General features: G+C 36.3%; 1 protein-coding gene across 6 annotated transcripts in view; it reads left to right on the top strand.

Moving 5' to 3' along the window:
* eml1 (EMAP like 1) overlaps positions 1–12,347 on the top strand; it is a 50,108-nt gene that overhangs the window by 15,520 nt on the left and 22,241 nt on the right. For all 6 annotated transcript variants that reach the window (XM_026286183.1, XM_026286182.1, XM_026286181.1 and 3 more), the window contains exon 2: positions 12,043–12,225. In XM_026286183.1, the coding sequence (XP_026141968.1) occupies positions 12,043–12,225 (183 nt within the window). The remainder of the gene's footprint in view (positions 1–12,042; positions 12,226–12,347) is intronic.

Raw genomic sequence — 12,347 nt, 5'->3', positions numbered from 1 at the left:
CCACCAGTGTGCAGCATCCACCTGGATACTGTAGTGCGCCAGAACGCCCACCACACTCCAGCTTACTGGTGAATATGAAGAGTGATGAAGAAGCCAATCAGCGGATATGATGATTGTTAGGAGGCCATGAGGGTCAGAGGCCAATGGACAAATTTAGCCAGGATCCCGAGGTCACACCTCTACTCTTTTCGAAAGATATCCTGGGATTTTTAATGACCACAGAGAGTCAGGTTTCGTCTCATCCGAAGGACGGTGCTTGTTGACAGTATAGCGTCCCCATCACTACACTGGGGCGCTAGGACCCACACAGACCACAGGATGAGCACCCACTGCTGGCCTCACCAGCACCTCTTCCAGCAGCAACCTAGTTTTCTGACCAGGCTCAGCCTTGCTTAGCTTCAGTGGGAAACCGGTCTTGGGCTCCAGGGTGATATGGGTGCCGGATAATGTGGCAGACCTCCGATGACTTGCATTGGCTCTTCATCTGGCACTCTCTCCCATTACCTTACTGATAACAATTCTGAAACCATCATCTGCACAGGCCTTCTATCTGAGAAAGTCATTAGTGCTGTACGCCCTCTCTCGCGCGGGCGCGTTTTTTCTAAATAATTTACTATTCAAAAGTTTGGAATCAGAGAGATACATTTATTCACCTTTATAAAGGCTACATTTATTCAATCAAATATATAGTAAAAACTGTGATATTGTAAAATAAATGCAATTTTTTTTGCAGCAACACTTCAGTGTCATGTGATCCTTCAGAAATCCTTACAATATGTGGATTTGGTACTCAAGTAACATTTTGTATTATTATCAATGTTCTTAATGTGTGTGATGCCTAATATTTTGTGGAATATGTGATAAAAAAAATGTAAAGAATTTTTTGATAAATAGAAAGTTCAAAACATTAATTATTTTAAAATATTTAGAATATTTTTAAAGCTTGTTGACACAAAAAAAATAAATGATTTCCTATGGCAGTCAATTTAGTTTTCAGAGAAAAAAAACAAGGTAATTGTTGTTTTACAGTTGCAACTTTATTTCTTAATTATGTTATGTTATCTTAATTATTACTATTTTTTTTTATCTCTCATTTGCAAATGTACTTTATATATATATATATATATATATAAAATTGTTATTTGTAAACTGTGATTTTTAATTTTAAATTTTTTTGAAACATGCTTCCATAATTTTCAGACTCAAAGATTGACACTCATGAAACTTCAATGTAACCTACCAAAATATGTTTTTTTGTTGGATATTGGATTTTGCCTTTTAGCCATAAGCAGTGTAGCGTTCAAGGTGTCAGCGCATATCTGAAGCATGTCCCACTGAAGGCATAGTATTGTGCTATTTTTGTACTTTAAGGAGGTTTTTGGAATATTCCACTCACTTATTCACTCTCAAGGGCTTCCAAAACAAAGAGGCCTTTGTGGGGGTGTCAAGCAGAGAGGATTATTCAAATTTTGCTTCAAAATATGCTAATGCTTTGCAATGGCAAAACATAGTGCATGTCTTTCATATACTGTGTGTTGTGTTGACCAGATTAAGTCCAACCAAAAGGCTTATTGGGATTTTATATTTGAATTTTTCACTGTTGTTATTGTTTGAGCATCCATTATCCAATGGACATTTTGAACTGTAAGCGTACCACTGCGAAATCACAAGTGAGAGCCATGGCAAGCCTTTCTCTGTTTACGTTTATTCAGAGCAGATTATGCATACATCTCTGGTGAATAAAGATACTATCTATACTATTATAGTTTTTATGAATACTTTAAATGAGCTTTTATTTTTATATTTTCAGTTTGATTTTAGTTTTAGTAATTTTTTTATGCTCGTCATTTTTATTTGTTTTTGTTTCCTTATATTTCTATTTATTTAAGAATTAGGTTTAGAAATTAAGTTTTATTTAGGGATAATTTTATTTTTAATTCAATTTTTTTTAAGTTAAGGTTTTCAATCTAACATTTGTATTTTATTTTATTTCATCTTGTTCCATTTCAGTTAAGAAAAAATATTTTAATATTGTTTATGCCCTACTTTTAATTGTATTAATATTTTGATTTACCTTTTATTTTTAAATTGAAATTTTTCGCTTTTAGTCATTTGATGTGCTTCTCATTTTTATTATTTTTTGTTTTTTTTTATATTTCTATTTAGATTTATTTTAATTTAGTTTTAGAAATTTTAGTACTTCTACTTTTATTTTTTTTCAGTTAGCTGCTGATGCAACATTTCTAAGTTTTGAGAAGTTTTTATATATATATATTTTATTTCAGTTAAGGGAAAATATTAAATAGTTGTTTTAGTGAACAATAGGAACACTGACACACTTTCTCCTTTCCATCAGCTCAGTTGTTCTGCGCAGGGGTTTGACATATATGATTTTCCGCATGTAACATCCAGGGTCATTAGCGCACAGCATCCGCAAACCCACCCAAAGAACAACACTTCAGTTCATTTGAACCACCCACCACCCGCTGTTCTGGGCTGTTTGTTATGTGTCTACAATGCACTGGGTTCTGAAGGAGAAGAAAGCCCAGGCTGAAAAGAGCATTGTGTCAGAATCAGGAAAGCGGAGCCAGCCATGAGTTAATGCTGCCCTACTTTTCTCCTGCTCTGTGACTCAGACCCTCTGAGACTCCTTCAAAATCCTCAGTCTCCTCTCCTCCTTCCCTGCCTCCTTTGCCATCAGAGCTCCCCACGGTTTGTGCCATTTCTCAGGAGAGCATGAGTCAGCACAACCTGCAGTTTCTGCTCTACCCCAGCGTGCCTTTTCCAGGTCGGTTTTGTCTTCTCATCTCTATGGTGACTTTGTTGGAGTGAGAGGGTCTGTCACTGGGTGGGTCCCATGAACAGAGGCCCCGGCTGATTAAACATGGAGACAGATAAGTGTTTTGTTGTTTGGAGAGTTGTGTGTGCCGTTCCTCACTGTGGTTGACAGTAAGGTCACCTGTGACTGAGCGAGTGGGCTTTCTTCATTGATTAGTCTGTCGAAGCATGTGGGTGTGGTGGGGAGCATGACATGATGTGTAGCTTCTCTTGTACTGTGCTGAGTCTTTTAGAGCAATCTTTATATCATAAGCAATCTTATAGACAAGTGTGTTTTGTTGTCCGGAAAGGTGTCATTAGCAGCAAGGCTCTCCAGACATGCTAAAATGTAATATTTAATGTTACATAATGTTTTTATGTAATATGTAATATTAGTTTAAAGCACTTTTTAAAATAATAATTTGTGTTCTTAAAAGAGTAATTTAACCTATTTCAAAAAAAAAAAAAAATCAGTTTCTTTTTAATTCTTTTACCTAAATTATTAAATGAATAATGTACCACATCTCTGGACATATTTAAGTAATATCATTATTTACTCATCCTTGTGTCATTCCAAACCTTGTATGATTTTTTTTTCTGTTTCCCTAAATAATATTTAGATAATATTTATCAACTATTGTTTTCAACATTGATTTTAATAAGAATGATTTCTGAAGAATCATGTGACACTAAACTGCTAAAGATTCAGCTTTGCCATCACATAATAAATACAATTTTGAAATATATTAAAATGGAACACAGCTTTTTTGAATTGTAACACAATTTCCCAATATTACTGTTTTATATTATCTGTTGATCAAACAAATGGAGCACTGGTGAGCAGAAGAGACCCCTAAAAACTAACCAAATAATCAATTTCTTTCATGAAATTTAAAAAGCAAGAATTTATTCTGATAAGTGATATCGATCAGGCTGATATTATTAATCAGCTGATATTTGGCCATGTTCACTTGACTTATTAACAGAATTTTTCTCCTTTCATTATCATTTACAAGTCCTACTCACAACTTTGTTTTTTTTCTGTATCTTTTTAATCTAATTTTATAAATCAAATGTCTGCTCATTCTGCTCATAATTCTGGAACAAAGCACATAAGCTTTAAGAAATATTGCTAGTAAACAATTTAAACATTAAACTGCTAAACGACATCTCTGGCCAAGCAGCTCATTTTTAGGACACCAGCATTTGGCTGTTTTTGATCCCAAAACAACACACAGACTCTGTTTTCAGTAGTCTCATGAACCCATACATCAGAGCATGTTAAGCCTGTGCACTTTCTCCTGGAGCAGAGGGATAACCGCTGATCAGGATCGGCTCAGTCTCCCTTTAATCCTCTCTTAGCCCAACCACTTCCTGCATCCCAACAGTGAGGCTTGGGGCTAGAGCACCGTCGTCCCCAAAATACCCCACCTTGTTGGTTTCTTGGCAGTGAGCACTGAGCAGGTTGGTAGTGGGGGGTGGAAAACACCCTGCCTTTACGATTCACACAAAGCTGTTTTCTCTGCCTCCGTGGCTGCCTGGAGGAGATTAACTGGGAACAACACTGCAGGCATCTCCGCATCACTTGTCACTGATTCGGTCCTGTCTGGAGTCTCTCCGTGGGGATGGAGGCTGGCGTGATTAATGAACACACATGTAAACACACACATGTAGCTTCAGTTGCCTGTCTTACACGTGCTGGTAAGGTGCTGGCAGCATGCTAACGGCTTTGTGAGAGAGAAGGAGAAAGATGCAAAAAGATGTGCACTTATATCCCAAGAAGCCATTTCCGCTACGTCCTTATTTAATAATTCCCAACATCCTCTCATTAGTGGTGCTTGCTAAGGGGCTGTTCACATAGGACACGTTATTGGATCTATTTGCATTGTTTTTCAGTCACAATGTGATGGAAATGGCAAAAAATACTTTTATTCTTCGATATACTGTATTGTGGATGATCGAGTTTCAATTCAAAATTACGTTAAATAAAGAAAAGAAAAAAAAAACATGCATTGACAATTCCTTTACAATAAGATCAATAACATTCATTATTATCAATTTTTGATAATAAAAACATCAATTAAATTTTATTTAATGCCATTAAATATGGATAGATTGATGTCTTTGTGACTTGTCTCAGGTTTTAGCATCTTGCACTATGAAGATTTTGTGTCAAGTTAAAATAAGTTTTACTTTTAAAATCTTGATTTACCTAAAGCTTGTTGTTTTGTTTTGTTTTCTAGATGTTTTGGTGTGGAAGAACCACCATGAATGCCCCAGCAACCATTGTAAACAATAAATGGCCTAAATAAACCAAACAAAACCAAAAAAATCATGGTTACTACAAATTAACCTTGGTTTTCTACACTATCTAGAGTTTAAACATGGTGTTTGTAGTGACATCAAATGGTAAACAATACTTTTTACTATACTGTTACTACACTTTTACTATAATAAAACCATTGTTCATTTTTGTAAGGGATAGCAACATGCTTTAAGCACCCTAGCCACCATATAGCGACACAAAACACTCAGAACACCCTAGCAACCACATAGCCTCACACTACCAACATTTACACCATGTCTACACCAGACACAACAGTTGCCATATCATGTCATGCCATGCTGTGCTGCAACAGTTAAAGTCTGTCTACAGTGGATGCTACAACAGGACTGTTGCAACTTGCAGATCATTTGAACTTTGTGTCAGTATGTCATAAATGGAACAAGAAACAGTCTAGACAGCATCACTGATTATAATCTGATTATAATGGGTTCCCCTGTATTTTGTTGTGCCATGACCCACACGCGTTGTAGATACATTGTTGGAGATGTATAGGTAGATGTCACATTTGATCACTTCAGACACAATAAAAATCAATGAGTTTTGTAAATCAGTGAGATACCACAACTCCTGGTTCAGTATGATGACCAGTCACGTGTAGCAACCTGTAGAAACAGTAATACTAGTAGGGCATCTACCTATATATCTATGAGCTTAACCACTGCATTGTGAAATGCTAAAAACACTCAAAACACTTTAGCAACCACATAGTTTCTTCCTGGCAAACACAACTCCCAAGATTTGTAGTGATAAGGCTAAGCGGCCAAGCCCCACTTACTATTCAGAAAATGTAAAAATCTAGTCAATACTGTTAACGTGTAAATATTAAGCCTCAGTTATAAAACCCTAACAAGGGATTTGAGATCAGAATGGAAGAAGGCATTGGCTTTAATAGGTTGATTACAGCTTGACCTGAAGGTGGATTTTGCTGATGTAAGGTGGATTGAAATGCTGGCTCTCTCTTGGGGACAGTTTGGCTCTACTCATCAACTCTTCCCTGCTTTCTCTCTTTCTCCTGTTCTTTCAATGCCAGAGGTCATGGGTGAGGTCTCTGGGATGATCTCATGGGACTATTTTTAACTCCTAAGTACTATTTACTGAAGGCCATCTTTTTTTTCTCATTATGTACCTGTAATCTGGCAGATAGCTTTGTTGCAGACTGTTCTCTTGCTTTGTTTGGGATTATATAACGGTCCAGCCATGCTCTCTGAATCACTGACACCTCGAGACAGCACACAGTTTTACTATCACCAGGGTTTGCAGATGGGTCCTCAGTGAACTGACCTTGGATCTGTGACCTCAGGTTGCAAAAACAAAGCGGTTGGGAAAGCAGGCGGTTGTAATCTTCTTAAAGCACACACAAACCTTTTACTCACTTTCTCTCAGAAATCCTGCCTGTGTCTCTCAGCGTGGACTCTTTATGTAAGAGGCCAGGCTCAAAGGACAGTTGGTTGATGAGAATGGTTTGTGAAAAGCTCTGGGAGGATTCACTTGGATACTTGCTGAGACCAGATGCATTTCGTTTACACAATAGCGCTTTTACAAAAACCAGTGAGCTTGCTTATTTATCCCATATTTTTGGCTTATATTTATTTTATCCAATTTTAAATATATTTTCTTGCCCCTAGTAATTTATTTAATCTGTGTTGTTCACAAAATTAGCATATTTTTGAAATACAGTTTTAAGTTTGCTGTTAACATGTTGTTAAGCTAACTGCTATTATTCTTAAGCATAAAAATGAATTTTTTTTTTCATCAACTACCGTGTACAATTTTTTTATTATATTTTTCAGTATGGAATGAAATATGTTTTCTCTTGTACTTGAAGACAGATGCATGAAGCAGCCAAAAAAATGGTGGTGACTTACAAATAACCTCATTCTGAAGGCTGAGTATATGTTGTTGTTTTTTAACCTTTTTTTACCTGAGTATTTTGCTTATTGGTGGAGTCACTTCAGCGAAATTTTAGAAAATTTTCAAAGATAAAAAGATCCACTGTAAGTAGGGAAGTGATGCATGACACATTGATCCAAGAAGTCATTTTCAAACCATACAGCTTTCTATTAGTTACTGCAGCAAATGAGTACAACTTGAGAAATCTGCATGTGTAAATCTTTCACACTTTAACGAAATTCCAGACTGTATGGATTCCTTTTAAAATGACTAGATTTCAGCCAAAAAAACTGCGGAACAATGGAAAATGTGCAATGTAATTTGCATTATACGGCAACTCTGTTGAGCATGGTATGGGATATTCCAGATTTTCCTGTCAGCATAATGATAATCCTTACAAATCTTAGCTCCCTGCTACTGTTAAGACTCATTTCTGGGCAGATACAGGGTTTGAGTGAGTCAGCTAGTAGATTCAGACTCAGGGAGAGACCAGAGATGCATTATTAATCAGCCCCAGCGCTTTGAGAGAGACATTAAAGAGAGTCCGTTTTGCTTTGATAATCCACCAACACTTTCTACTCTGCCCTTCTGTCTTTTTATGTAGCTTTATGCTAGCTAATTATTCTAAGATTTAAAGCATTATTGGTATTATTTTGTGGATATCAGTATATTGAGTACCATTACAGTTATAGTTTATAATTGTGAATTTTTTAATTTGTAATTTTAGATTCTTGATTTATAATTTTTTTTTTATCGAAATCAGAAACTCAAATATTTTCATTTGAACATTTCAACTGTTAAATGTATATGTTCAACACAATTGCCTAATGTTACAATTTCTAATATGTTTGCGCTTCCTGGACTTTCAACTAGCAGCATGGATTGATACATTGCAATTCTTTCAGCATGGATACATTGAAATTCTTTGCAGTGGTTTTAAAGAAGTGAATGAATGTCTGCGCTTAGTCAGGCCAAGAGGTCAGGAATTGGACTTCAGTTTCAATCTCATTTTATGTGCAGCAAGAGAACAATCTGTCTTTTGGTGGCCATGCTGTCTGTGTGAGATCAGTTCTGTCTCTCTTTCTTAGGAGAATGAAAAAACATTCAGTATTATTAGGATGGACAGGTATTTGACTTCAATTCATGCACTAAACTGTCTAAAGCAAAATGGGGTTTAGCCTCTCCTAGAGACAGGTGTCTGAAATAAATGTTTGACTACACAATCTTATCCTGATGTTAACACATTGAGGCCTAAATAGTTCCTAAAGCAATTTTTTTTTTTTTGAGAGCTGGATCATACTGGACATCTCTGTTTTAAGTGTTAGGATTTTCAGTGCTGTTCTGTTTTTAACTGTTCAGTTTTTTTTTTTTTTTTTGCTGTGATCTTCTGTCTGATCGCCAGATAATAGTTAAGAAAGACATGTTCAGTGTTTGGAGGTTAACCAACAGAAGCTTTGAAGAAGATCTAGTTAGGATAGTGATGCGATATCTTACAAACTCTAATTTCCAGTGGAACATGAATCCAGAGATGGGCCGACGTCCAGTCCAATCACAATGAAACCGAACGAGATTAAATTCAGGGGAAGTGGGAGAGAGACCGAGATAGTGAGAGACAATGGCAACGGAAGTGGATCCTCAGTCTGAGGAGTTCATTTGATTTCTGGAACACATTAGAAGATATGGACGCCTGCCAATCCTCCTGTTTTAACACAACGAATGGCAACAAGAATTGCAATTTGTGTCCGTTCATGCTGCACTGATATATTCCTGCTAATGGTTTTTAAGCACAAGCTCTCTGATGCTCACCTGCAGTCATGCGTAGCTGACAAATTCAATGGAGTGCATTAGCGTTTTAGAAGGAATATAATTAAATATGTGTTTAAGTGTGTGTTTACATGCTCTATCGCTGACCATTCAGGTGCACTTTTGTAGTGTGGTATTATGTTGTGCATTTGTCAAATGAACGAGAAGCACTTTTAGGCTATTGAGCAGATGTGACAGTCGTTTATTGTGCTGGTTATTAGCATTATGCCACCAGCGGCTACAGAACGGTTGAAAACTGGGTTTGTGCTTGGAGAAAAGACAGAATAATCTCCCCATGGAGCTTTTGAAAAGATGAATCCATGGGACAGCTTCAATCAATGATTAATTTCTTCCATCAAAGAGGCAATTTCTATGCAAACAGCATGATTTGCGGCTCTAATTATTAGTAGTCATTTTTTATTAGATTTGAAGTGTGTGTGTCTATATAGGGATTCACATTTTATGATCCTTTGTTCGTAATGCACTCATAGAAAGCCTCAGTGTAGTGATTAACAAAGCCTTTACTGATCCAGCAATGGAAAACTTTTGAATGTTGGGATACTGAGATGGTTTTCCCAGTGCAGAGGGCTGAGGTGTGCTGGTCTGTGCAGGTAAGTGTAAATCCAAGGGTTATCTGAATATCCTGACAGGGTGAAATAGTGTTGCATAAAGAGGCTTATCTTCAGGAGGCGATTAATCACCGCTGAACATTAATGACTATGATCGTTTTTGCAGGGTGAGCAACTGAATTTTAAGTGGAATGGCTGGAGGCCATTCAATGTGGTGTGCTGATGTGTGTGAGGGCATAATTATACAGCTCAGTTGGGGTAAGGAAACACTGAGTGATTGAATGTTTGCAGTGGAAGGTACTTATCTAAATTTCACTTTCAAAACTGTCCATTTTTTATTTTGCCTGAAGCTTCCCAACTGCCAATTATTCAGGCTGGTAGGACTCATAGTTGGCATTTTTATAATTCATGTCACACTCACTATGAATTCATATTTTAAATGGTATTACTGAATGTCAGTTTATAAATGAGACTTATTTAGTGTAAATTATTTTACACTATTGTTATTAAGCAAATGCTGGGAACACTGTTTTACAATAAGGTTCTATATATATATATATATATATATATAGTACAGACCAAAAGTTTGGACACACCTTCTCATTCAAAGAGTTTTCTTTATTTTCATGACTATGAAAATTAGAGATTCACACTGAAGGCATCAAAACTATGAATTAACACACGTGGAATTATATACATTACAAAAAAGTGTGAAACAACTGAAAATATATTCTATTCTAGGTTCTTCAAAGTAGCCACCTTTTGCTTTGATTACTGCTTTGCACACTCTTGGCATTCTCTCGATAAGCTTAGAGAGGTAGTCACCTGAAATGGTCTTCCAACAGTCTTGAAGGAGTTCCCCGAGAGATGCTTAGCACTTGTTGGCCCTTTTGCCTTTTGTCTGCTGTCCAGCTCACCCCTAAACCATCTGGATAGGGTTCAGGTCCGGTGACTGTGGAGGCAGCACCCCATCACTCTCCTTCTTGGTCAAATAGACCTTGATGCCTTCAGTGTGACTCTACAATTTTAACTCTTTGAATGAGAAGGTGTGTCCAAACTTTTGGTCTGTACAGTATACACACACACACACACACACACATACACACACTCACAAATTAGCATTAATATTCATGTAATGAACCTTACTGAACTTATTTCATGATTATACCTAAACCAATGTTAAAAAATATGTGCAATAAGATCCCAAAAGATGTAGAGTTGTTTAAAAATTACTTTAATGAATTACTTTAACATCAAGCTAATTGAATGGCTTGCTTATAAATCTTATTAAAAAATGCAGTAGCATGTTTTAACTTTATTATTATTATTATTATTATTATTATTATTGCTTTAATTACCAGCTGCTTCCTCTCAGTGTATAATTAATGAAGACGTTATTCTCAGGGCGTGCTTGAAAGCACTGGTTTTCATGAATGTTTCATATCCCTGATTTTACAAAGCCTTCTAATCACCTAGGAAGCAGTTAACTGCTCTTTCGTATGTGTGTGGGTTGTGTGTCTGAGTGAAAGAGGGAGTAACAGGGTTTCTCCAGGTCAGCAGCTGTTAGGGAAGGTGCCGCAAAAACCATCAGCATGTTTATATGTGATGAAGAGGGACATTTTAGGCTATCGCTCGCTGACTCTTTAAAAGCACCCTGCTGGATGAGGCTTTGTTTTAAATATGATGCTCACCTTGGGTGGAAATAAACTAGAATGGACTGGATTATTAAGTGGGATGTGTGATTAGCCTGATCCCATTTGAGAACCTTTTTACTGAATTTGACATAGTTAACTTTTTATTCGGCTTTCTAAACTGATATAACCCTAATACATCATCCTACTAAGTACTTAAATTTTCTGCCTTTATAATACACTGTTTTGTGCATTTATGCTGTTTTGTGTCGTACATATAAGCGACAGTTATCAAAGTAGCTTTTCAACAATCTGAGGTAAATAGTAATGAATAGAAAGAGTGTGCACTGTCATGCATACCAATACAAAAGGCCATCGTGGCTATAAACATGGTACTAAAATACTGCAATAAATATTAACTTAACATGTAGCATAAATCTGGGGATGTCAATTTAAAGTTTTTCCCTGTAAATTATAAGATGACTTAATTTTCAGTGTCATATATATATATATATATATATATATATATATATATATATATATATATATATATATATATATATATATATATATAATTTTCACAAAGGAAACTTACAGTTAACCATTTAACAGTTTTGTACTGTATATTTTTTTACTGGCTTTTACCATTAAATTACTTTTTTTATTTACAGTGTGGTTGAAAATAATGAAAATTATTGTAATAATATTATTCTATTGACAGCCATAGTTCTATGGCTTAATTTCAGGGGTATATATCTTACATTAATTCAGTTGTGGGTAAAAATAAAAATACAGCATAATAGGAAGATTTTTTTATATTAATAATATGGAACATAATCATTTAATAATGGTTCTTTGAGGCACATATGGTGAAGCCTATTTGAAGATTCCCCATTTTGTAACAGTGGTACTTACTTATAACTGTTATGAAACTGAAATTTCAGCATTAGATTTCCATATACTTGAAGTTTTTTGTGTGTCATAGATGACAGTGCCTCGGCAGCGAGCAGTATGGAGGTGACGGACAGGATCGCCTCTCTGGAGCAGCGGGTTCAGATGCAGGAGGATGAGATTCAGCTGCTCAAGTCGGCGCTGGCTGACGTTGTGAGGAGACTGAACGTCTCAGAGGAGCAGCAGGCCATGCTCAACAGGAAAGGACCAACCAAAGGTACCACACAGAGCCTTTGTCAGTGTCACCTCGTCTGGTAGAAAGTCCTAGAGTTTCCAGACAGTGTTATTCAGCTTTGCACTTAATCTCAGCTGCTTTTCTAGAACATGCTCTGCATTTTC

Source organism: Carassius auratus, chromosome 17, assembly GCF_003368295.1.
Source record: "Carassius auratus strain Wakin chromosome 17, ASM336829v1, whole genome shotgun sequence".
Taxonomy (NCBI): Eukaryota; Metazoa; Chordata; class Actinopteri; order Cypriniformes; family Cyprinidae; genus Carassius; species Carassius auratus.
This window is presented reverse-complemented; position numbering and strand designations above follow the sequence as displayed.